Source organism: Fukomys damarensis, unplaced genomic scaffold (genome assembly GCF_012274545.1).
Source record: "Fukomys damarensis isolate Sample0158 unplaced genomic scaffold, DMR_v1.0_HiC HiC_scaffold_35, whole genome shotgun sequence".
Taxonomy (NCBI): domain Eukaryota; kingdom Metazoa; phylum Chordata; class Mammalia; order Rodentia; family Bathyergidae; genus Fukomys; species Fukomys damarensis.
This window is the reverse complement of record NW_022900947.1, coordinates 10,432,317-10,458,215: the sequence shown is the minus strand read 5'-3', so window position 1 is coordinate 10,458,215 and position 25,899 is coordinate 10,432,317. Positions and strand designations below refer to the sequence as shown.

The 25,899-nt window shown below is 40.9% G+C and overlaps 1 protein-coding gene across 1 annotated transcript in view; it reads left to right on the top strand.

The window, feature by feature from the left end:
• Positions 1-25,899, top strand: part of Tapt1 (transmembrane anterior posterior transformation 1) — a 60,657-nt gene that overhangs the window by 13,436 nt on the left and 21,322 nt on the right. Inside the window, exons 4-6 of the mRNA XM_010641938.2 lie at positions 3,797-3,927; positions 14,141-14,259; positions 25,350-25,512. Of these exons, the coding sequence (XP_010640240.1) occupies positions 3,797-3,927; positions 14,141-14,259; positions 25,350-25,512 (413 nt within the window). The remainder of the gene's footprint in view (positions 1-3,796; positions 3,928-14,140; positions 14,260-25,349; positions 25,513-25,899) is intronic.

Genomic DNA, 25,899 nt, shown 5'->3' with positions numbered 1-25,899 from the left:
TTTTTTTTTTTTTAAATTTGGTAATGGGGCTTGAACTGGGGACCTTGTACTTCCGGGGCAGGTGGCAGAACCACTGAGCTAAATCCCGGGTCCTGAGCCTGCTTACTTAATTCACTTTTTTAAATTTAAAACCATTGTGTGGTAACCAGTTTCTGTGTTTCCAACTCGGGTGACTCACATGTGGGCTACTCAGCTTCTCTGCTTGCACTTCCTGTGGACGGTTAGGATGTTCCACACCCAGGGCCTCAGTGGCCGTGACCACGCCGTGGCACCTGTGCTCCAGCCCTTCATGGGCTCCGTGTCCACCGCCATGCTGCACTGAGTGAGGCACTGGGGCCTTTTCCTCTTTCCCAGGATTCCCCAGCCTTGGGACAGTTCTGTCACTGTGGGTTTTCTTCACTCCTAGAGAATCTAGCATTCTCTGTTGCCACTTCCTGATTTTTTATTGTTTTTTAATTAATACATTGTTACTTATTTAGCAGTTATACTAATGTTGAACATCTTGATTGTTGCTTTTTGTGTTTGTACAGATCATCTTTAAATAAAGACCGTGTTGAAGAGAAAAAGAAATGTCAGAAGTTTTGGCCTTAGAAGGAACAGATCATCCACTTGCAAATGGGATCCAATTTCCTTTTGCGTCATTTCCTTGGTTCTCCTAAATATCAGTTGTCTTTGCTCCCTGCCTTTGTTCTAAGGGGACTGTGAATACTCCATTTTATATGTTTATCATTCTTCTCCCTTTCCACCTCACCTTTACCTTTTCATTTTCTATTTTTGTTCTTTCTCTTCCTCTTCTCTGGTTTTAATCTTCTCTGCTCCATATATTCTTTTCCAGGCATTTGCTGAGCACCTGCTATATGCTGAGCCTAAGAATGCAAAAGTGAACAAGAAAATAAATGTGCTGTGCTCTAGGGAAGCACAGAAAAGTAGAGAGGCTGTGGGGCTGTGTGGGAAGGATAGATTCTGCCTGGGGACTGAAAGAAGGCAATGTCTGAGCATAGTCACCTGTGGACAGCTGGCAGGGAATCCGGCCAGGGTTCAGTCAGTGTGAATCGACTGACATGTTGGGAGGGTAGCTGGGGAACACAGCTAGAGATCCGCGTGGGAGATGCAGCTGAACAGAGGGTGCTGGGCCAAGCTGAAGGGACTCTGGCGTCCCCAGCCCTGAGGTGCTGACTTTGGAGGCCCAGCAGGAGAGCCATGTGAGGACACTGGGGTTGGAGCAGAGAATCCTGACCTGGCCACCAGATGGATGTCACGGGGAGTGGAGGTTGGAATAGGGGTGTGTAGCTAGGGAGGCTTTGTGGAACCACGCCCTCAACCAGGTCCTGTATGGGAAGGAGCAGTTAGTAGGTGTTTCAGAGGAGAAAGAGTCGGTAGGGCTTGGTGAGGAGAGAGGCAATCACCAAACTGACAGTGGCCTTCCAGCATCGCAGCCTTCTGGTGATGTTGTTGATGCCCTGATCTGAAGCCTGACTCCAGAAGGGGGCAGAGCTCCTGAGAAGGGTCCTGGCTCAGTCTGGCAAGTGATAAGGTGCCTGTGGGACATCCAGGTGCGGCTGCCCAGGAGGCAGCTGGAAATAGGGCTCAGGAGTCCGGGGATATGGTGACTTCAGGACTTAGATGACGGTTTTAACCTCAGATTGTTGAAGGAAAATATATGTGTGAAACAAAGAAACTAACCCAGGACACATTGGAGGGTACAGGCATTCAAGGATGGCTGCTATTTCACTGTAGCTTGTGTTTTGTTAGTCTTAAATGAGTAAGGGTCAGGTAGAGGAGGAGAAGCCACAAAAGAGAGTGAGGTCAGAACCATTGGGCATGAGAGAGAGAGGGAGAGAGGAGAATGCCTCTGAGGAGAGGTAAGGTTTGGGGCACATCAAGGGGCGGGGAGCTGCAGGGCGACGTGAGCGTTTGCGAGGGCCAGTACAGTTGGTGTACGTGGAATCTGCTGCTCTCTGAATGTCGTCGCTTCTCAGTTTTTACACTGGCTGAGTTGACATTTACAGATGCAGGCTGTTCCAAACATTCTTTCTAGTTGGAAACGGAACTTAGTATGAGCCCAGTTTTTGTCTCTCACTAGGCTTGGCTGTTCTTGTTTACAGCTCACAAGTCTTTTGCTCCTCTGCAGCAGATCTTATTTAGTTCTAGAAAGGTCTTAGCCTGTGGATTAGGCTGTACCAAGGCCTTTAAATCTGGAATCTGCTTATATAAACTGTAGAGCTTATATCTTGTGTACATTTAACCCGTGCGACTTCAGTTGTTAGCAGTGCTGAAAAGAGAAAGACGGAAACACAGCTTATTAATGGTCCTGCCTTCCCTGACCTGGGAGGAGGATGTGAGAGACTGCTTTTCTCTTCCTCTTTATCAACCCATGATATCTCTCAGTATCATTAACTCTCCAAACAGATTATGAATCTGATATTTTAAAAAGCATGTGTGTGCCAGGTATGGTGGTAAACACCTGAAATCCCAACTTGGTACACTGAGGCAGAAGGATTGGAAGTTTGAGTCCATCTTGGGAACTTAGTGAGACCCTCTCTCAAAAAATAAAAAGGCCTGAGGATGTAGCTCAGTGATCAATAGATTGGTTGCCTGGCGTTGCAAGGCCTTGGGTTCTATTTTCAGTACTGAAAACAAAACAAAAAAAGTACACTTACATAGATCATTAACCCTAAAGTTATGTGAGTAAGGCTCCTACCATGATGCTTGAAGAGGTAAGGAGGAAGGAAGCTGTATTAGACCCACTATTGTTTAGACCCACAGACTCTTTCTAAGAGTCTTTCAAGCGTATTTTTGGCCTTAAACACTCGCCCTCCCATGGAGGCTTTAGCTCCCAGCACTCATAGAAGAGGCACCTCCTTGAGTAGATGCACATACATGAAGTCAGCCTTCCCTGTGTTAGCAACTTCAGTAACATACTTGGTAGAAAGACGCCTGAGACTGTCTCAGAACAGAGAACATTTGGAACCTTCTAGCGTCCTGCGTGCTAGGAATCAGGGTGGGAAGGTGTGTGTCAAGTAAGAGGCGCTGAGAGGTCAGAGGTGGGGTGCCGTCTGGGGGACGTGGCTCCCTGCGTCCACACCCGACTGTCCCCTCACGGCTGCAGGTGTACCTGAGTGGAGAGCATTTATTTAACCGGCTTGCGTCTTACTTTCCTCACCTGAGATGAGAAGAATGGATGGGTTTGCTTCAGAGGACACGTGGATGAATGGGAGGATCCCTGGAGAGGAGGAAGGTTTCCCAGACCGGGCAGAGGTTGTGCATGTGTTGTGATACCGTCCCGCTGGAGAGCCTTCCCGGAAAGCGGTGCCGTTTCGACCCACTTGGGCAGGATCTCCCGGGCTGACCTGAGGAGGAGGCGGTTGCCCGGGGTCCATGTGCTTCCCCCAGGATAGTTCTTGGCCTAACACAGTGCCCACTGGGGACTTGGCTCCCTCTGACTCTCTGCATAGCCACTTGATAAGTTCTGCTCTTTCATCCTCCTGCATCTCTTCAGCAGCCCAGGCCCTCTATCACCTTGAAGACTCAGGACTTCCCTGACTCTTCTAGTTCTTAGGAACCATTGCCAACCATACTCCTGTGACATTTTCCATTTATAACGCACACAGTAGCAGTTCTCTCAGTTACATTTGCTGGTCCTTACTGAATAGTTCATCTCTAAGCACAGAATTCCAGATGACTTTGTTTTGATCTCCTTGTATTTTATGTGTGTATCAACTGCGGCCCCAGCTAGCCTGTGCATTCCTTGATAAACACTGTTGTTTTTGTTCTGTGCATTTTCTTTTTTCTGTAGAGCTTTCATTGCTGAGGTTCCTCAGTGCTGAACTAACAAGAGGGTACTTCCTTGAACATAATGAGGCCAAGTACACAGAAAGAAGAGAAAGAGTGTACACCTGTATGCGAATACCAAGAGAACTGGAAAAGGTACTATTTTTTTTTCATTTCTAGACATTATTTTGAAAGCTATGTCAAAGTGTTAATTATGAAAAAAGTATGAACATCAGTTACACTTCTAAAATACTGGAAATAATGTGGTAAGTGATTCATTGTGCCAGGGGAGTAGGATTTCTCTTATAGGAAGATTTCTAGAAGGTACATTTTTAGCGTGAGAACCAATGTTAGCATATTAATAAATTTTAGCAAAATCTTTACTACTTTTTGAGCTTTTTGTATTTGTGCCATATGCAGATAACTTTTTCCAAAGAAATACTCTCAATTTCTGTACTCTTAGAGCTTCTTTCAGTTTTTATTTTTTGTTTTCTTGCTTAAAATGATAAATCATTTCATTCTTTTTAAGGTTTCAGTTTCTCAGAAAGCACACATATTTAAAAATTTAAATGAACAGTCTTTTCAAAGAGAAAGACGATTTGTTTAACTTTGGTCGCAGACAGCATCCATCGCATTAAGAGAAAGTGTACTAGTAGCAAAGCTGACGTCCCACACCTCGTCCTGTCCCCTTTGCCGTCTCAGCCTTAGTCCCTCACATAGGACAGGAAAGCTCTCCTTCACCTTTGGGCACCGCTGAAGTTGGTGAGCCTGAGTGATTCCAGGACTTGGTAGAAGTAAGAAATAGTTCGGCTAGTTACACTGCAACGCATTTTCATACTTTTACAGTAACAAAGCTTGTGAGAGTCTAACTGTTCCCTCACATTGTGCTTTCTGTCCGAGTGGCTGTAACAGGAGACGTGGTGGGCAGAAGCCGGTACCCCGCTGGCTGGGCCATGTAACGTCCTTCCCATCAGTTCGGTAGGAGGATGGCAGCCAAGGGTAGAGCGAGTCTCAGAAACCCTACTCTTTCCATAGGTGATTGGTGAGCACTGCCTGCTGAAGCTGTAGGGAGTCCCGCACTCGAGTGAGGTCAGAACACTGGTGAGCAGCAGGCATAGGCTGGAGAGAGCAGAGTTTGGGATGGTGGCCCGAGCGTGCTTGGTTGTGAAGGCCTTGCTGTTTCCCTGGGGAGCCTGAGGGACTGGTGGGTGGAGATAGAGATGAGGTCTGTGGGGCTGCCCACAGCACTGCTCCCCAGCCTGGAGTGGCTGCGCGTGATGTGTAGGTGTATCCAAGATTTTGTCTGGGACTGGGAGCCAAGGGGAGAGGCCTGAGGGAAAGTGAAAGATGACACCGCTTCTTATATCTGAAAACACTTGTGTTTGCTTCTAAAAGCCCACCGTTTTCTTGCGGTGATAGCCACGAGGAGGAAAGGTGGATGTGCAGAGAGGAGGGACGAGGCCAGCACACTGTGCCTTTCCCTACCTGGCCTCCGCCCTCTGGGCAGGGGGATCCCTTACCTATCTGAGCAGTGCAGATGGGAGGACGTAGAGGGACTGGCTGTAACCACGGCCAAACATGCACACAGCAAGAACACGGCTTCAAGTAGGGCAGCAACTGTCTGACCCCTTCCGCCATCTGTCCGGTGGCGACACCTACTAAGTCTGCTGCCTCCTAAGACACAGGTGCAGAGCACAGCCCTGCTTCCTTTATTAGCAACTTTAAAACAGCAGGCAGTGTTGCTGCTTTTCATTTTTGTCACTGTGAGTACAAATTGTCTTCTGGAGAAAATGCCCACGGATATGGATGAGACTTAGGTATAAACAGGTTTTTTAAGACTAGGGTCCATCATGGGATCCCTGATGGGTCAAGTAAGCTATGTAGTAAATTGCTGTGAGGATTTTCTTTTTTAAAGAAGGATAGAAAAGTATCAGCGGGCACTGTCTGTATTAAATGTTAGTGTTGTTTATGAAGCTTGGGTTCACCGAATATAAGCTATTTAGCATCAGAAAAGTTGAATTAACTCTGCTTATACACAATTTTTCTTCCATGAAAGACACCAAAATTTGAATCAGTCTCTTAGAACGATACTTCAAGAAGCTTTGTAGCTTCAGTGGACAAAAAGATAGCATGCTTTTCAATTGGAGCAGTTTCTCTGTGACTTCTAAGATGAAGTGAAATACAGAGGAAGGCAGAGTTGCGTTTCAGCTTAATTTCAGGTGAGACATAACGTGATTCACATAACTGCGCACATTCTGGTATCTTTATATGTCTATTTTATATAAGTAGAATCCCACTTAAAGCTATGACTGTAAACATTAAGAGCCTATTTAGATTTTTTTTTCTTTTTATTGAGTTCATTGGTACATTCTAGGTATACAGTACAGTTACATTCATTACTGGGATCTTGTACCTTTGCATGACAGGTCTTGGTTCTCATTTTTTCCCCTTGTCCCTGCCCTCCCTTCACCCCCTCCTCCCTTCCCCATTTACAAACACTTTATTTCCATTTTTTCATTTTGTCATATTTTTTTCTTTTCCCTTATTCCCTTTCCCCTACACTTCCCACTTTCCCTACACCTTTAGCCCTTTTCTTCCTATTTCACATTGTTAATTATCTCATTAGGATCTTGTGTACTATTACAGTTTTTCACACCAGAGAAACTATTCGGTATTTACACATGTGTGACTTACTTATTTCATTTAGGAGTATATCCTCAAAATGTATCCATTTTCCTGTGAATGACTCTAATTTCTCATTCTTTATGGCTGAGTAGTATTCCATTTTATAGAAAAACCACATCTTCTTTATCCAGTTCCCAACTGATGGGCAAATGGGCTGTTTCCATGTTTTAGCTATTACAAACTGTGCTGCTATAAACATAGATGTGCATATATCTCTGTGATATGATTCTTTCAATTCTTTTGGAAAGATATCCAGCAGAGGGGATGGCTGGGTCAAATGGAATCTTTAGTCCCAGCTCTTTGAGGTATCTCCATATTGATTTCCACAGTGGTTGCACCAGTCTGCACTCCCACCAACAATGGAGAAGGGTTCCTTTCTCCCCACAACCCTGCCAACATTTGTTATTGGTTGATTTCTTGATAGCCGCCATTCTTTGTTGGGGTGAGGTGGAATCTCAGTGTTGTTTTCATCTGCATCTCTCAAATGAACATTTTTTTCATATATTTACTAGCAGAAAGAATCAACAGCTGGGATCTCATCTTATTAAAAAGCTTTTGCACTGCAAAAGAAACCATCAGCAGAACTAAGAGACAACCTACAATGTGGGAAAAAATTTTTACCAGCTGCTCCTCAAAGGACTCTTATCTCGAATATATAAAGAACTCAAAACAATCAACCCCCCAAATATAAAGGCCCAATTCAAAATGGGCATCTGAAATGAACAGACATTTCTTAAAGAAGTAAAAGCAGCAAGTAAATATATGAAAAAATGTTCCACATCACTGTTTAGATATTTTAGTCAATCTTAAGTTTTTTGTTTCCTTTTAGTTTGCATAGTCTACTTTAAAATATCTTGATTCACAAATGCTTTTGTTTGAAATCAGTTTGGTTCGCAAACAAGTGTTTGGCAAAATTTTGCTTCCATTTGCAAATTCTTCATCAGGTGACAAACACAGCCATGGCCATCTTTCCTACACAAACACAGATGTGTCTTTTCCAAAACCGTAGAACAAATTAAGTTCGTGACCCAAGGTACCACTGTATCTTACTTGTTTTTCTGTTTTGTTTTATCTTTTGTTTTGGTAAATGCTGTGATAATTTCACCTAAGTGTTTTCCAGAAGGGAAACTTGAAAATTAGAAACCACTTTGCTTCTAAAAAGGTTACAGGTACTGTAAGACATATGCCTAATGTTTATATTTTAAGGTCAAGAGAAAGTTCAACTCAGGGTGTCTTACCCAGTTTGTTTATTAATGTAAAATAAAAACAGCCCTAGAATTTTTGTATAGTGTGGTTGGATTTATAATTTATACTTGACATTTACTAAAGACAAGTTATTATATAAAGTAAGATTTACCACTTTTCATTTATACTTTTTCTGCATTTGAACTTGTTATTCTAATGTAAGGATATAAAATTTGGGGGTATTTTATTGGCTTTGGGCCAGCACTACTTCTTTTTCGCCTAAATCCCTCTTCTCCACACATTTTGGGCTCTTGTTCCAGGTCTGTTTCTAACATCTTTGTTGATCCCCCTCGGGAGAAATCCTCTCCCATACAAGCGAGGAGACTGAACTACCCCTTCCCTGCATTCTGACTGGCAAGGCAGGGGCGCAAACTGGTTAAGAGGACGAAAGCTAAAGGCAGGCTGCCTGGCTGCCACCCGGCCTCTATGGTTTGTCAGGCGAGAGCAAGGCCTTGAGCAGGGCACACACCTTCCTGTGCCTCAGGTTTCTTCTCTGTGTGTTAACTGTACTATGAGTCTTGTACAAATACTTGGAATTCCCTAAAATTCCAATTTATGCATATGCTGATTTAAGGAAATAAAGGTCACTTATTCATTTGTTCTATGCTTTGTCTCTTTTTTTTTTTTTTTTTTTGAGATAAGGGCTCGCTGTGTGGTCCCAGCCAGCCTCTACCTTGGTATGTAACCCCATCCGATCTTGAACTTGTCATCCTCCTGCAGCAACCCTTGACTGCTGGGACTGTAGGCTTGTGTCACCACATCTCGCTATTTTATGCATTTACTACACTCCAGATACTTTTGCAGTATGGAAATCTAGAGAGAAATGTAAAAGTCGAACTTAGTCTAGTGGGAGAGAGTAAATACATAAGTAATGCTAATAGAAGATACAAAGTGATAAGTGCCATTAAATAGCGTAACAAAATCCTGTGAGCAATTTCCAGAAGAGAATTGCTTGCTTAGAAGATGCCTCTGGCAGAGGACCAGAGAAGGGTGTGTGAAGGTGATGGATGACAACAGAATGAGAGAAAGAAGTAGATTTTGTACACATGTCAAAGCGTGTGTGTGAGCATGCATACCCAGTGACAAGGGTGAGTGTTCCAGGAAGCCGGAGGTGGGAAATTGCTAGCTATGGATAAGGAGCTATCAGGACACTCTAGAAAGGTAGAGTAGACTTGAGTTATGTTGTGTGTTCTGGCTGGAGAGCTTAGAATCAAGGCTTTGGGTGGAGGATGATAAAAATATATTACTTAGGAATGCTTCTAGCTGTATTTAACAGAAAACAGTGGTTTAAATAGGCAGAAGGTCATTTTGTTTTGTTTTTAAGCCAGTATAGATAGAAGGAAGTCTCAGTTGTTTCAGCAGATTAGTGAAGCCAATATGGATCAAAGTCTTTTTGGATCCTGTCTTTCTGTCCTTGGCCACTGGCTTTTGGTCCCCTTAGTTGTTGTCTTTTAATAGAAAGATGACAGCTATGACCTCAGGCATTACGTCTGTGCTATAATCAGAAGATGGAGTGGGCAGTGCCTCTTTGACTGTCCCTTATAAGGAAAGCAGCTTGGGCAGTGACAAGCCTTCATGAAGAAGTAAAGCTTCCCAAGCACCCTCACAGTGCTTCCATTTCTGCCTTATCGAGCTACATAACCATCCTCAGCTGCAAGGGCGACTAGGGCCGTGAATATTAATTGTGTTTTTCCCAGCATACAGAAGAGGATATGGAATGATTGCTAAGTTAACTACCCTTCAGAGCTATGCTTCTGAAAAACTGTACAGCATTCAACATGTGTAGGGAATAAGCAAGGGATGCCTGAGATCTGTCCTTACATACGGTCTTCCTACAGATAAAGATCTCATCCATCCATTCATTCATTTATTTTGGTATGGGGGTTCAAACTCAGGTCCTTGCATGTGTAAGGCAGGGAGCAGAACCACTGAGCTAAATTCTCCACCCCTTGATCTTTAATTAATTTACTTCTTAAGACATTTGTTCCTTGTGTTAAATGTAAATTAGATGTAGGTTATAATTATCATGAATCTTCCATCAAAATTACTTCTTCTTGTAACTTTGCTTATTGTAAGAAGTTGAACTAAAGTGAAAATACTTATTTTACTTTTGTCACCTTATAATTATGTGCTTTTTAGTAATCCTTTATTATCATACTTTATACATTATAGTCATTTAATATATTCTGAAAGTTGAGTTCAACTACTTAGTCCTAAATGGAACTACTTATTTTTTTCTAAGAATCTGGCACATTTTTATAAGTCTTGAGATTTTCAGGGTGAAGCTGTGATAAAAATATTGATATACAGATGCAGAATACTGTTATTACCAAGCATAGACTCTTACTATTACGGAAAGGGAGAAAGGTTACTGTCCCCTAGGGAAGTCATGTGATCAAGCATCAGCCTCTGGTCTGAGGTCACAATGCCTGAGGGCATTGAACTCCTTTGGGCTTTATTTCTTCACCTAAGATTAGAAAATGGAGCAATCTCAAGAGGTCTAATGGTCCACAACCTGTTAATGAGTTTGCCCATGAGAAACAGAGGACACTGGCAAATGGAAAGACTCCCAGCAAAGGAAATTTTAAATATCTAGTAGAAGAATTTAGTTCTTGCTTTTCTGAGGATGCGAGAGTTTAACATCTAGGGAAAATAATCCAAATGCTTTTTGAAATAATGAACTTAATCAAAATATCATGTAAAGCCTTTTGTTATAAGAGGAAGGGTATATGTTAAGAAAAATGTAGTCATACCTATTGTTTCATCTTTATTTAAAAAAAAAAAAAACAGTTCTGGGGTTTCACTAACTGATACAGACAACTTTCTCAGACCCATGTTGATGGCAGTGACTCCTTGAGCATCCTTCTCATTTCTAATTTCGTGAGAACATATTTGGAGAATCATCCCACTGCATTCTCACGGTGCAGTGTTGGTTGTGACACACGCTCTCTGGCAGCCTTGGCCGGTGTTCCTTACCTGTGTTGCCCCCTGCTTGTGGTGGTGGCGGTGGCAGCTTCCACATTCCTGCTATGGCCTCACCTATCTTAACTTTAGGGGGACAGGAACAGTGTGAGACACACAGCAGCCTCCTCCAGAAGTGGTGCTTGCTCAGGCATCCCCAGCCTCCATAACATGGTGGGACCCTGCTATCTGTCAAGTATGTAGGATGAGCAGCAGAGAAAAACCTGCAGTCCCTGCCCCATTCACTGATGTATTTTAGACAATTTGTGAATGTGGCACTGTGAGGCTGTGTTTGCCGATAACCTATTTCTGTAACATTAACTTTGTAATAATCTTCAGTGTGTCTCTTCCTATGTATTGGCATTGCCCTGCGTCAGGCCATTGTGATCCCTTCGTCAAACAGGTTTTTTCCTTCTTAACTGTCCCTTCTGATTAGTGTCAGCCTGCAGTTTTCGCTGCTGATCACACTCCCTAAAGGTACAGAGCCTAGGAGCCTAGGAGATGGACCGAGGTAAACTGCAGGGCTCTCCTTTACCCGGGGCAGCTGTGAAGACCTCTGTTCCCAGCCTGCTTCAGGGAGGGCCTGAGGGCACACCCACCCTCCAGCCTCACCCGGTCTGCCAGGGAGCTTCACAGCCTTCTTCTTCCCATGCAAGATGCCCGCCAAGTCATAGTCCTGCCTTGGAGCTGGTGGGGGATTAAGTGAATTTTGTTAGGATATAGCAGTAGCCAACATGTATTGGAAATGAGGCAGGCAAGAAAACCTCAAGATTGTTCTGTGTGCATAGTCTTCCTGCAGAGTAAAATCTCAAGTTGGCTTATGTAACTCCTATGAAATACGTCCTGTGTTACATGTGTGCCAGATTTAGATTTTAACTATGATGAGCCATTTATCAAGATTACTTTGTTTTCCATGGTTACAGATTTTTGTGTCACCTTGCCAATCAGAAATGAACCTGGGTTACTGAGTGCACTCCCTTTTTTGGCCTCCCGGATTGTAGACTTCCTGGACACGTGAATATTTTAAATTTAGGTGAATAAAAACGACTTTATTATAGGGCTGTCCTTGAATCTGCAACAATTGCTTTCAAAGTCAGTTGTAAACTTTCCTGTTGGTAGCTCACTCCCCGTGACATTCTCCTAATAATGGATCCCTACCTGTGGGTTTGTTGATAACTTCTGGACCACTGGACAAAAATTTGAATTCCTTAGCAATTAACTGAAGATTTTTTTGTACCTTTATGTAGTGATTAATTTCTAGCCCCCACCCGGTAATTATATTAGGCTGTGCATGCTCTTCTCTTTGCTTGCAATTCTGAACCTCCTGCTGGGCCTGGCACAACCTAGTGCCCATCATCTCTCCTTTGTAGGAGCCCTCTTCTGACTCCTGCTTCTCTCCCCCTCTCATGTTCATTCTCTGACCCCACTCCACAACACGTGTGCACACACACACACACACACATACACTCTCACACTACGCAGTCTTCACTCTTGACCAGTGTTTCCACAGCACACAGTGAGTACTACTACACTGGTCCTTACTTTAAGGCTTTATGTCCAGCTAATGAGATGATGATTCTCTGGGGAGAGTGTCTTTCATAATGACCTTTTATCCCCCGTTGTAGGATTGAGCAAGAGACAGTCTAAGCCCTTATAGGAGGAGACCTAGAGCTTTATAAAAATTGAAACTAGGGCAGCAGAGGGAAATTGGGACTCCCCATGTAGTTAAGGCTGCCTTGAACTCACTGTGCAACCCAGACTGTCCTAGAACTTGCAGCTGTCCTCCCCCTGCCCCAGCCTCCCTCCTCCCAACCCTCTGCAGAGCTCCCCATAGCCAGTTTGAACTGCCTCCATGTCCTGTAGTAGCCACTCACAGAGGGAACTGAATTGCAGCCCACTACCTATTTGGAACCTGATATTCAGATGGTTGAGTTACCTTTTAGTGAATCATGAATTTAGTGAGACCAGCAGCAGCAGCAGCAGCAGCAGCAGCAGCATCATTATTGTATCAAGGGAGAGTAGAAAACATCAGTCCATATTTCAAAGAATGGAAGAGCAGCTTCATGCTCTTGCCTTGTCTTGTGCCCCTGCCCCATCTCTTCTGCCCTGGCCCCCTACGTGGCACCTTCTCTCATCTCAGATGTTGTCTGATGGTGTTCTGGCCTGTGGAGTTTTTCAAAGCATTTCCAAGTTCAGTCACTGGGCTTTCTGGTTCCCTGGGCAATTAATGGCAGCTGTTAGTGTGACATTGCTGCCTGGGAATCGACTTCTGGGGTCTGCACTCCCTGGGCTGGGCATGTTACTTGGCTCACATTAATAGCTTAATAGACGTGGGCTGGAGGAATACTATGTTCATCCCCCACATAAGCTTGTAAGGAAGACAACCAGATACTGTCCTTCCCAGCCTTCTCTGCGCTTACATTCACACCAGAGAGTCTTCGGCATCTGTGGGCTCCAGCACTTACTTCCTTCTGTCCTCTGCCAGTAGTTCTTTGGCAGGTGGGGAAAGGCTTCTTGGTGACCGGAGAGAAACAAAGACCACTACTTGGTCTTCTGCAGCACTGCTCTGTATGTAAGTCAAGAACAGAACCAGGACTGTGCTGACAGCAGAGGCAAGGCCCGACTATCATGGAGGGAAGAGCTTAAACTGAGGCCAGTGGCACCTGGGTTACAGGCTGACACTGTACTTTCATTTTTCACAGTGACTAGACTAAAACTCCGTGAGTGTTACAGTGAGGGCATGTGCATCACGCACCACACTTGGGTGTCTGTACAGAAAGTCACTGCTCTTAGAACAGCAGTGTCCAATACCCTGGATAGCCTGGCTACTTCAGCAAGCCATGGAAGACTCCTTTCTTCTGTGAAGTATAGTCCTAAGTTTAACACGTAAAAATTTATGGTGCTTAGAAAAAATAGGATATGACAAGGACACTAGAAAGGGAGAAGGCTACAAAACTAAATTAATTAATTAAATAAAATGGCAGCTTAGTCCTAGAGTTGATAAAATAAGGCCTTCCAAGTACAGTGATTTTTCAGGGTACACAGAATTGTTTTAATTAATCAGTGTATACATGTTTAACATAAACAATATTTTAACTGATATATATTCCAGTGTTTTCCATCAGTGAAGTGTTCCAATAAACAGAAGACAGCAAAATATCTTTAAACTTTGAGGAGGTACCAGAAAGCTACATGAGTTGTGTCATAGCTATGGCCGGGGACACCTTATCTGTTGAGTGATTGACTTCTCTAGGTGGTAAACCAAAGACTATGGGAAAATCATATTTGTATGTTGAAAAAGGACTGCCATTAAAATATGGCTTTTATATGCAAGTAGAACTAATAGTGTGTTCCCTGGGCTAAATTTTAAGAAATTCTTTAGAAAGTTTAAAATTTTTATCCATAGTTATTTAAAGGATGATTTACATTTTTTTTCTTTTTTTTTTTTTTTTTTTTTTTTTGTCTTTTTAAAATACAGCTGATGTTTTTTGGAATCTTCCTGTGCCTGGATGCGTTTCTGTATGTGTTCACTCTGCTCCCTTTAAGAGTTTTTCTGGCACTTTTCAGGCTCCTCACCTTGCCTTGTTATGGCTTAAGGTAAGTTTAAGATCATTGACTATTTCAAGTGTCTAAATAATTTCACTTTTTTTTTACTACTAGTAAAGTTTTTGGAATAATTCATAGTTTCACATTGGCCCTTACTGCATAAATTTATTTTTCAATCGCTATTATATAATACTACACATTTTATATGCACATTTTTTTCCAGAATGACTTTGAACTAAAACTTTGCTTTGTTGGCTTAGCCAGTAAAATCACATTTATGTGGGAGGCTGTGTATGGGCGCAGGACTGAGAGCCAAAGATTCATTAACCACACTCCTGACTTGCCTGACCTTTACTTTCTCAAGGTGCCTGGGCCTCTCAGCACCATCTGTAAAAGAGTCCCAGGCTCTTGGCTGGGGAGGTGGGAGGTGTCAGACTCTTCCAAGGAGCTAGTCTTCTTCCAGTTCACTGGAGAAATACTGTGTCTGTGGCTTGTGGACCTTAGTTACAGTGTTACAGGTGAGACACCCCTGACTTCTGACAGTGGGAAACTCCGAGGCCACTGTCATAGTGGGAAGGATCAGGCAGCTCAGCCTGCTGCTGGTCGGGTAGTGAATTATGGCAGCCCCCTACTTCTGTAAGCTTATTTCCTTGGAAGAAGAGGCTACTGAGAGCTCAGTGTTTTTACCACAGAGACTGAGAGATGTAAAATGAATGCCCAAGCCTAGTAGCACACAAAACAAACAGCAGTTTCTTTTCCTTTCTTGTCTACCAGAACAGTAACATGAAAATGTTAGGCCTATGTGAAGCTTCGTGCTTTATTGGTCCAACACTTGCAGGACAATCTGAACATTATAGTTTTCTTTCTTTGCATAGTTCTCCACTCTGTAGTTACTCCTTATAACGTTATCATTTAGTTTTTAGCGTAGTTGTCTCAGTTACATTTCTAACATGCATTATTTCCTAAATACATGGATTTTCACAAATACAGTGTATTATCTAAATACATTTTGTTCTGAAAAAGTTTTAAAATGCTGAGATGCACAATAATTTGTGAAACTTCAGTTAACAAGTGTCTTCCATGAAACATAAAATATATAAATAATAAAATAAATTTAACCCTGAAAATTGAGTTACAGAATTATTAGTCCGTATACAGAATTGCATGCTTTTTAAAAGACTAAAATCACAGAATAGTGTATTTTAAAGTAGAAAATGAGCATGTACTTAATATTTAGTAACGTACATGGTCCCTTTAAAAATGAGCCTTAATCAGAAGAAATACTTCAGTGTAAGTATGAATAATTTAATGATGATCTTATTGCAAAATGAAAAAAATTATTTTTTGTAAGATTACATGGAGTAAAACAATTATATTCAGCTTGTATTGTTGTTATATATGATTCTTTACATTCTGTAACCGTCCATAAGAACAATCAGTGTTACATATTTTATTAATTACAAGTTAATCAGATGGGAAAATCTTTTTAGGAATTTACCTTTATAGTTCAAGTTTATACCTTTAGGAGAATTTCTGACAAGGCCATGTTCTTATTAGTAAATCTTTTTAAAGACATTTGCAGCACGGTGCTTTAATACTAACAAAACATCATCTCGGATAAAGTCAGGTGAGGTTACCTGACAGAGATAACTAATACCACGAAGGGGTTTTCACCCTGTTCTGTGTGCTGCTGGCTTGATGAGATAAAGCATTAAGGGGTGTACCCTAAAAGGCATCTTCTCTCTGGGGCTCCTTCCTTGGGTATGCGAGCACACGGGTCACACACACTGAGTGGCCAGTGTTCCTCAGGGCCTCTTTGGGGCCGGTGGGTCCTTAGTTAAAGACCCATCCTGCTACTCAGGCATTTAGTACTGAGCAGCTGACACTTGAGTTCATTTCTGTGTGTCCCTTGTCACTTGGGGAGGCAGGGTACCTAGACAGCGTTAGAATGGTCTTTCAGGGTTTGTTTGAAATATTGAAGGGGTTTCAGGGAACTGGGAAATCTTAAACCCTCTACTCCAAGTTACTTTATTGTGAGTGAGTGATGCTTCCCAGTTCCAATATTATTTTAGAGGTGTTTTTTAAATCACTTTATTTCATTTGAGGCACTTCAATTTAAATTAATTTGAGTCATATTTGAAAGTAGTGCTTTCTAATTTAAATGTTTTACGCTTAAAGGACGCTAGGGGGCAGCCTGTTACTGCAATTAGGACTGCTCTTTCTATAGTGTGGATTAACTGAAAAATTACATTTCATGCCATCATTAATAGCTATGTGATATAAATGAAACATGAAATGCAGTTAAAATTGTGCAATAAAATTTCAATATCTAGAATACTCTGTGTGAAAATAGGCTAGCTTGCACAGAAAATGAACAGACTGTTTGCAGGTCTTAGTGCCTTTAGTATGCTGTATCAAATTTGAGCAGTTTCTGCTTACAGTAATATAGTTCACAGCTGTTGCCTTCTTTGATCAGCTTAGAAAATATTGTCTCTTTGGTCACTATTTTTAAAAGCATAAAACTTAAAATTTATCACATTGTAGAAAGTTATATTAAACAAAGCTTTGTAAGTCTAAGTCTTTCAACCATTGGGGAATATAAAAATAGATTTTAGTTTTATAAAGTATTTAGAAATTATCCAGATTTTATCATCTGATGTCTTTCTAATGTTCTCACTTCTATTAAAGATAATTTGATTTGTCTTGCCTATAGCTGTATCATGTTCCATCTTTTTCAGCAAGCAAAAGTGCTCTTTCCTTCAGTCTGACTTTTTTTCAAAATAGACCAGATTAAAGAGATCAGCAAAGACGTTTATCACATACTTTTTTCTGACTAATGTTTTCTTTTTCTCACTCTTCTATATTTCAATCTTCTTTCTATAAAAATTGTACTCTCTTCCTGGCCTCTTAGTTCTTTGAAATTATTCCCCCCAGTGGGGAGGGAGGAGTGTATTTGTCAAATTAATCAAATAATAACATGAAAAAAATTAACTGTCTGCCACCTAGGACTGTTTCAGTGTCAAACTCAAATATGTTATATCATTGCCTTCTTTTCATGCTTGAGAGTAACCTGTTCACCTCCTCTCCATCCAGAGTTCTATCTGATACTGCATTTGTGAAAGGCATTTCAAAGCAGATAGCTCTCCAAATTTTCTGCTACAGAACTTAATCTTTGAACCTATTTCTGTAGCCTCTGCAAACTTGGCATGGCTTTTGGCCTTGTCCCCCTCCCTCCACATTAACAACTGAGTAAACAGATGTTCCACTGTCCACTGGGTGAGGGCGGGGACAGTTTGTAGCTCCTTAGGTGAACCAGCCCTCATTCTGCTGCCCAGACAACAGGGCATTTGGACCCTTGTAAAGTTGTGTTTCTTATGGGAGTTGACAGGGTGACTAGCCTGAGTCTATAGTCATGCGTGTTGTTCACGAAGGACACACTGCTCCTATAAAAAGTTTACTTCTGTCTTCAGTGATCTCAAAAATACTTAAAATCAGTTTGTAATGAACTAACAATCTTGAAAAATCTTGGCCTCTAGAAATTTGTAATAGACAAAAAAAGAGAGAGAAAGCAAGCAAGCAAAATGCGTCTAGGTTCTATAAAAGCAGAAGCTTTTATGTGTTTCTTCCCTTTCCTAGAGAAGGTAGTATCATTTTAGGAAAACATTTGAGAAACTTCTTGAATTAGGGTAATCTTTTTAATGACAGGGAAACCAATTAAGTTGTGATTCATTTTATGAAATGTCTCTGCTTCTAAAAACAATGATAGGATTTTTAAAAATAGAGTGCTTGTATTATGTTAATGAGATATCAGAACATCATCAGTTTTCCAAATTTACTTATAGAACAAATTTAAAAATAAGCCAAGTATGTATTTTTAATTAACTTGTCATTTTTGTGAATCCTATTTTTGTTTAAGATTTGTGATGTTATTTTGTGTTTTAGAATTCTCAGTCACATTTGATTTACAATCTGAAGGAGAAAGAAATGATAAAATCTGGTGCCAAGAATTGATAGTTATTGTTGAAAAAAACTTTATTAAATTGTTTTAGACAATGATAATAAGTTGACTAGGTTTAAGTAATAAATGCTAGTGTGTTTCTCTTTTACTTTTCAAGCATATAAAATATATACAAGCATATTTTCTGATCCTTTGCCCGGTTTTAGGCATAACTCTTACTTGGGGCTTCATTGACTATTTAGTTTGGGGGGGTTTTTTGTTTGTTTGTTTGTTTGTTTTGCTTGCTTGTTTTAAAAGACAAGACTATCTTTTTCTTTTGTCTCCCAGAAGAACTATGAACTTCAAATGCTTGAGTTTCTTAACCTGTTGGGATTCTTCTGTGTGCCTTAGCTCTTTCAAGGTAGTTCTGGCCATGAACTTTGCATATGCATTACAGATAGATTTTTCTCTTTTCAGGAAAAATTAGACCTTATTTCTGGCCTGAGTGATTAATGCCAACCTGAGAACACGTGTAGGGAAAGCTCTTGGTATCTTTCTCTGGGGAAACAATATGTGTTATTCCTCTTACCAGGGCTGATCTGTGTGGCTTACTGACGGAGAGCAGTATATTTGTTGTATTAGAAAGTCTTCGTAACATCAGGTTTTGTTGTCCCGTTTCCTCACCATGACGCTCTAAGTAGCGTAGCAACATTACAATCTTCTCTCTTTCTTTCTCTCTCATAAATCAGACCGAAGGGAGGAGCACTTTCACTTCCTTTATAGAATGGAATGTGGTGTCACAGGGACTCCTTTTGGTGAGTAAACCCTGATTTTTCCTTCTATACTCTTGGCCAAATTCACATCAGTACAAACAAATAATAATTATAACACAAAAGTAACAGCATAGGCAGATAGAACCTTACCATAGGGGATGGAAACATACTGAAGAAAATATGATGTCTGCCCTTCAGTATCATCCTTACTTAGGCTTAAAGCTCTGTCCATATTTGTTTATGAAAGATTTGACCGTGATTTCCCCTAACATGAAAATCACTCAGGAAAGTGATATTTCATTATACATGTTGGTCTAGAGTCGACCGCAAATTCTTCATCCTCAGCACCACTGCAGTTGGCTGAGCTTATTGGCTTCCATTTAAGCCCTTTTTATTTTGCTTTACTCCAAATACTACCTAGCTTTATGAAAGCTATGTTTCCCACATACTGTAGTTTGAAATTATTTGATACGTCAGCCAAACTTAATATTAAAAATATTAGTTTCCTAGTTAAGGAAGACATCTTGATCTCACTACTTTATTCCAATTCTTTAAAATTACAGCAAATTTTCTTTCAAAAATATGAACCATGTTAAATATTTTATTTCCGTTGTGCTCGTATTTCTTTACTCTTTCACCTATACCACAAATATTTTAGAATGTAAAGAAATTAAGATTCCATCTTTATATTTTTTTAATAAAATCACTCATGCTGATTTCTTGGTCTATTTGAATACTGATTTGAAATTAACCATGCAGGATTCTTCCATTTCTCTTGTTCTTTATTGTTGCTACCTCATTTTCTCTGTCCATTCTCACTTTAATAGTAGATTGCTAAAGAAGGTAAGGAAAATCCCTACCCTTGATCATCTTTCTCTACAATGTAATTCTGTTCCCATGAATCTGTGAGCCCCTTCAAGAGGCTTTTAAATGATAAATTTTACAACATAAAATTATAAATTATAATTGTTAAAAATACAGTGGAAGTATTTGTAGGAATGAAAGGTAAAATTTAGGCAAGTAGATGATTTGGTTTCTGTAAGTGTTGTTTAACTTGAAAAAAAAAGTTAAATTCTGTTGAATATTTTATTTAATATTACTTAACTTGCTGTGAAACACAACCAGACCTGTACATTAGATTGCTGTATTTTTCACTTTGCCTAACATGTTTCACTCAAGATTTTTGGCATTTGCAAAAGGAATTGCCAGTAACTACCACTTAACAACTATTTATAACAAAGAACTTTAGCCTGCAAATATTCAAAAGCCGATTCCAGGTTAATCGACAGAGTTTGAAATGCTTGCTGGGTGGTTATCCAAAAACATCCTGACAGAAAAGGAAAAAAGAATACTGATATTGCTTCAAGCTATTTTAATTAGGTAAAATTATTTTGAAGCTAGGTCTTTTCTTAGAGAGGCTATGATACGTGTAGGTATCTTGCACTATACCGCCTTAAAAACATTTTTAAAAAGTTTTCTCCAGCTTCCTTTTTTCATTTAACAGAGACATTTATATAAAAACAAAATCCTCTTGTCAGAAAGGTTCTACTTCTTTTGTTCTTTATTTGAATACTATTTCTTAATTTTTTTTTTAATTTTATTGAGTTTATTGGTACATTTTAGGGATACAGTACAGTTACATTCATTGTTGGGATCATGTACCTTTACATGGCAAGTCTTGATTCTCATTTTTTCCCCTTACCTCTGCCCTCCCTTCACCCCCTCCTCCCCTCCCCATCTACAACTATTTCTTAATTTTGAAAATATAGTCATCTCTGTAGTGACCAATTCTGTTATCAGTAATGGGAGGTTTTTACCAAAGATAGTACACAGATAGCAGAGGATCTAAGGAAATATATATAGCTGTAGGTGTGTGTGTGTGTGTGTGTGTGTGTGTGTGTGTTTGTGTGTGAAATAAAGAATAAAGTGAGAGCATATTTTTCAGCAACTTTTCCAAATGACAAATTATGTAGTGCTAAATGTTACTGAAAGATAAGTGCTGAGTTGTTGATTATAGAAATTCAGAAATTCTTTTTTTGTCTGTTTTGTACACTGATTAACTTTTTAAAGATTATAATATATAGTGTATTGACTATTGTTATTCTCTTATATTTTGTTACAAAATTGTATTTTTTCATAAAAAATGTAATTGTGAACAATTAAAAAGGATCTTGAATACAGACCGTCATGAAGAGCGTGCCTACTGAACCAGGCGGCCCAGGTTCTGTCCCTGCTCCCCCACAGATAATTTAGGAACTGTTCAGCCACAGGCATGTGCTCAGCTTCCTCGGCCTTCTCCGTACAGTTGGGATGTGGTGGCGCCATCTTTGTAGGATTATTCTCGATGACTGAATATGTTTGGCATGCTTGTCAGATAGTAACTGAGTTATAGCACAAGGTGTTGCTGCAACTTTTGTTTTTCAATCTTATTTAATGATAGATACGATAAAACTAAAGTTGTTTACTATTGATTTTTAACTTTTGACTTACCATTTGGTTCAGAAGTTGTGGTAGTGTATTTTATTGCATATTTCCAATGTTTGCTTGATCTGGTTTCTATCAACAATGATTTTATTAAATGCAGTCTTTCTTCATAGATTTACACTACACTAATTGTTCATTTGTTGCAATATTTGTGAAGAAATACAATTAGACATATACCAAGAGTGCTCCTTATCTCAAAATTACTTTTTGATCACTTAACTAAGTAGATGTCAATCTAGTACCAGAAACTTTTAGTAGAGTTATCTACTTTATTTGTCAAAATCATTTTGGCAATTAATTCAACTTACTTAATATTACCCTGCTTTTAGTTTCAAGGTTTTTTAAATCATAAAATATGACCTGTAGTCCTTATATTCCGATGCCCAACTGTTGGTGCTGTGTGGTTTTCATCAGGTGCAGAGCTGTGCCCGCGTCTCAGGAGGAGCGGCAGCGCTCGCACTTCTGAGGAAGGAGGGTGGTGTGCAGGCCGTGCTGATGCCTTACAGTTTGTTCCTGGCTGTTGGAGGGGAGATAGCCACACATGAGCCAGGAGCTCAGCAATGTTCAAAATGTCTCCTCCTCTCTGGGCTCAAGTTAGAAATGTGTTCTCTCGTGACAGAAAGAGTCATTCTTCTAGAGTCAGTCCTGTGTGGGTTGGGGACAGAAATAACCTGGAAGGTCAGGTAGCCCTTGGCAGGGATCTCTGTTCTGGGCTGGGTGTGGGAGATGGAAGATGAAGTTCACTCTGGGTGCCATAAGGAGAAAGGAGCCAGAGTCTGGCAGGGGAGGCAGCACTGGAAAAAAGAAAGTCAGAGTGACAGAAAGAATGGTGGAGATTGGTGTGCTGGGTCTTCGGCACACTTTTGCCCGCAACTGACCAAGTGTCAAGACGTGTGCTCTGACTGAGACCAAGTCCGACCTGTGTCCTACTTAGGCCTGTTGGATCAGCCCGATGTCTCTGCTTCTACTTCTGCCCCTTTCTGGTTTGTCTGTCTTCAGGACTTGCAAGATCTCATATTCAGTATCATTCATTGCTAGCTTTAGTTTACATTGTAGAAAAGAAGGAGGAGATTCTGTGGCAGCTGCTCACAGACTTACTACTGTGTGGTCACTGTCCCCTAAGGTCGTGTTTCAGGTAGCAGCTTGCAGACTTACACATTCCTGTTGGTCTTTGAATGAAAGCATCTCTGATGTGAGTGTGGACACCAGTCACGCAGGGATGCCAGAGCACAGGAAGCCCAGGAACCCAGTAATGAGCAGATGGCTCCAAGGCTGCGTAGCACATGAGCCCACCCTGTATATATATTGTTGATGAAAATGGTGTCATGGCTGGTGAAAGAGAAGAGGTGTGCAGCTCTTAGCGGAAATACTTCAGTTTGTTTTAATTGATTGTACTACATGACAAAACTGCCAAAAGAAGACGATGCCTCTTCTGTCCTGAGGAATGGGCCTGCAGTAGACGTAGAGAAAGCATCTTTCCATTTTTGTTCCAGGAAGTTTATATCCAGTAAAATAAATCTAAACATCTTCTTTGCTAATATAGTTTTTGTTCTGTCCTATTAAAATTATTTAAGTGTAGTCTCTTCCATGATTTGGGTTTAGTTTTCATACTCTGACCTCAGAGTAAGTAACAGTTCTCATATTAATTCTGAAAAAAACTCGATTCATTTCACAGAGAACTAACTCATTAACAACTGTCCTGTAAACTAGATCAAAAAGATGAGAGAAGTCACGGGAAATGAATGTAACTCTTAAATATAAAAAAAAATGTTCAATCTCCTAAACAGAGAAACTAACATTGTGACACTGTACTAGATACTGGTTTTTACCCAGGAGATTCGCAAAGACCCAGAAGTTGACCTCATACTCTTTTGATGGTCATGGAAAACTTTCTCATCTCATTCCTGGCAAAAGGTATAAATTGGTACAACCCCTACAGAGGGTGCACCAGCTATTTCTTTAAAATACCAAACGAATGTAACCTTGAAATTCCATTTTATAGATATTATTTCAGAGACATGACACAAATAGTATGCTGTGGTCTGTAGTTGCAAAAGTCTGGAGATCTGTCAAGGGTACACTAAAGAAATTAGAGTACATGAAATATAAATGAAAACTTACACTATTTATACAAAGGTTAAAAAAAGGAAACATGAAAAATCACTTTTCCACAATTGGTGAACTACAGACTACTCAACCTCTCAGTGCCTCACTTTCCTCTCGGGTGTAACATTTGGCTGTACCTACTTACAGGAGTATTAGAAGGACTTGCCAGCTAACGGGGATGCACTTCCATATGAATAACGCATGCCCAGCTAATGGCAATTGAAGCCCCTGTATTCCACCTGTCACCTCGACCAAAAGGACTATTATTTAGACCCTTGAAGATTACACTGAGAGTCACTCTTCCTGTGTACCTCCCAGAGCTCCTTGTTCCCTCAGATATACCTTGTGCTTTAAAGATTTCTTTAATTCAAAAGCTTTGTAGCTGGTTCTGCTGCCTGCCTTGCAAGTGCAAGGCCCTGCGTTCAATCCCTGGTACCAAAAAAAAGCTTTGTAGCCAGTAATTTTGAAGCATTCCGGGTGTTAAGACATTGGGTTTAGCTTTATATGTTTGGAATCTATTTAATAAGAAGGCCAGAATTAAACCATGTCTAGTATAATGAGAGGTATTTTGTTTGATTAGAAAAAAAAAAGTGTGAGTACATTTTGCTTTTCCTAAACTTTTTCTTCTTTTCTTTCATGAAACTTGTGTTATTTTTTATTGTCATCTTGATCAATGTGGGGATCATGAGTATTGGTTGTAAGCATTGTTAACTTTAGTAACTCTGTATGTGTTAAGTTTCTCCAGTTTAGCAGGTAGAGTGTTTCCTTTGTGGAATTCCTGAAAGTTACAGTTTCTTGTCTCTGACCTTTAGATGTGTGGTTGTCCGGGTTACTACTACCCACGGTGGGTTGTTTTGGTGAACCTGTTTGCTCTTTTCCTGTGTGACCTTTCAGTTACTTTGGTAACCCCATCCCATAATAGTTTGTGGTTTTTCTGCTTTAAAAGGCCGACGCTTGCCGGCAATAAACGCCTCCTTGATCAGACTCTTGTTTTGGCGTCCTTTCTTTCTCTCTGCCCCATCTCCACCCCGCTGCTCTTTCAGGTTTGAGACACTGCTGGACAGTGCTCTGCGTTGCCGCCTCGCGACAGATCAAAAATGTGTTTGTCTGGGGAATAAAAAAGAAATTCAAGTATAGTTGTCCCTTGACTTACGAGCTCAGTTTGTTCCCAGGGGCTGGTGGTAACTCAGGTTAGTCAATTGAAGGCTCAGTCTCCTCTACGTAGCCTTCAGAGTCTCTCTCCTGTACAGTGACCTAGGCAGATCTCAGTGACCTTAGGGAGACGTTGGCCCAGAATTTCTCACTTAACGCCCCCCAACAGGAGAGGATGTTGTAATGTTCCTTCCAGAACCCTTTGATTGTAACTCAAGGGTCTACTGTACGTCTGTATGAGGGTCAATTTGTTGCCATAAAAATAGTTTCCTTATGAGCCAGAATGTGCTATTAAATTAAAAGTACAAGGTGCAGCACACCATGGGTTGAATGCTCACATTGTGTAGAACGTATTGATCCTTTGGTCTTAGGGCCTCAAGTGTAGGTTAAGGCTTATCTGATCATTGTGGAGAGCTGCTGCTTTAACACACTCCACCAGCAAATGCCTGCCCTGTTTTCACCCCAAGACTCCCGGCTCCTACTGGCAGATCTGTCTTCACACTGCTGTATTCTCTATTGGGCAGAAAAATTCGTACTGTTGAAGAGTCATTTAGTGTGACTCCTTAGTTTGAAGTTTTGTAAAGGTCCACCTAGTTCTTTCCTTTGCTAGTGAATGCCCAGTCAAGATTACTTATTTTGCAAACACATATAATAAAACTCATATTTTCTTGACTTCTTATATGTTTCAGGGACAGGCGTTTGCTTCAGCCTGCCCAGGTGTGTGACATTTTGAAGGGTGTCATTTTGGTAATCTCCTATTTCATGATGCACTACGTTGACTACTCCATGATGTACCACCTGATAAGGGGGCAGTCTGTCATCAAGCTCTACATCATCTACAACATGCTCGAGGTAAGGGCCTCGTCACCCCCACTGAATGCACAGGCATGGCCAAGAAGCACAGCTTCACATCTTCCAGTGCAGCAACTACCTGAGAGTCTAGAATATTTTTCTCCCAGCTGAAATAAAGATCTTTAATATGGGCTCTCTGGAGGGTCCTGTTACCGTGCAGATTCTGATGTGGTGGGCCTGGACAGTCTGCTTCTACTGGGGTGGTGCCAGGACTGCTGGTCTTAGGGCTTCAGGAGCAGGTTGTGAGGGGGGTCGTGTTTCCTGCATGTACAGGGAAGATTTGCTGCCTGGAAGTTTCTGAATCAGTACATCCTAGAGAATGTTGTCAAAAGCTAGGATGTGGGCCGGGGTTTTAGTTCACTGGTGCTGAGTTCAATCCCTAGTACA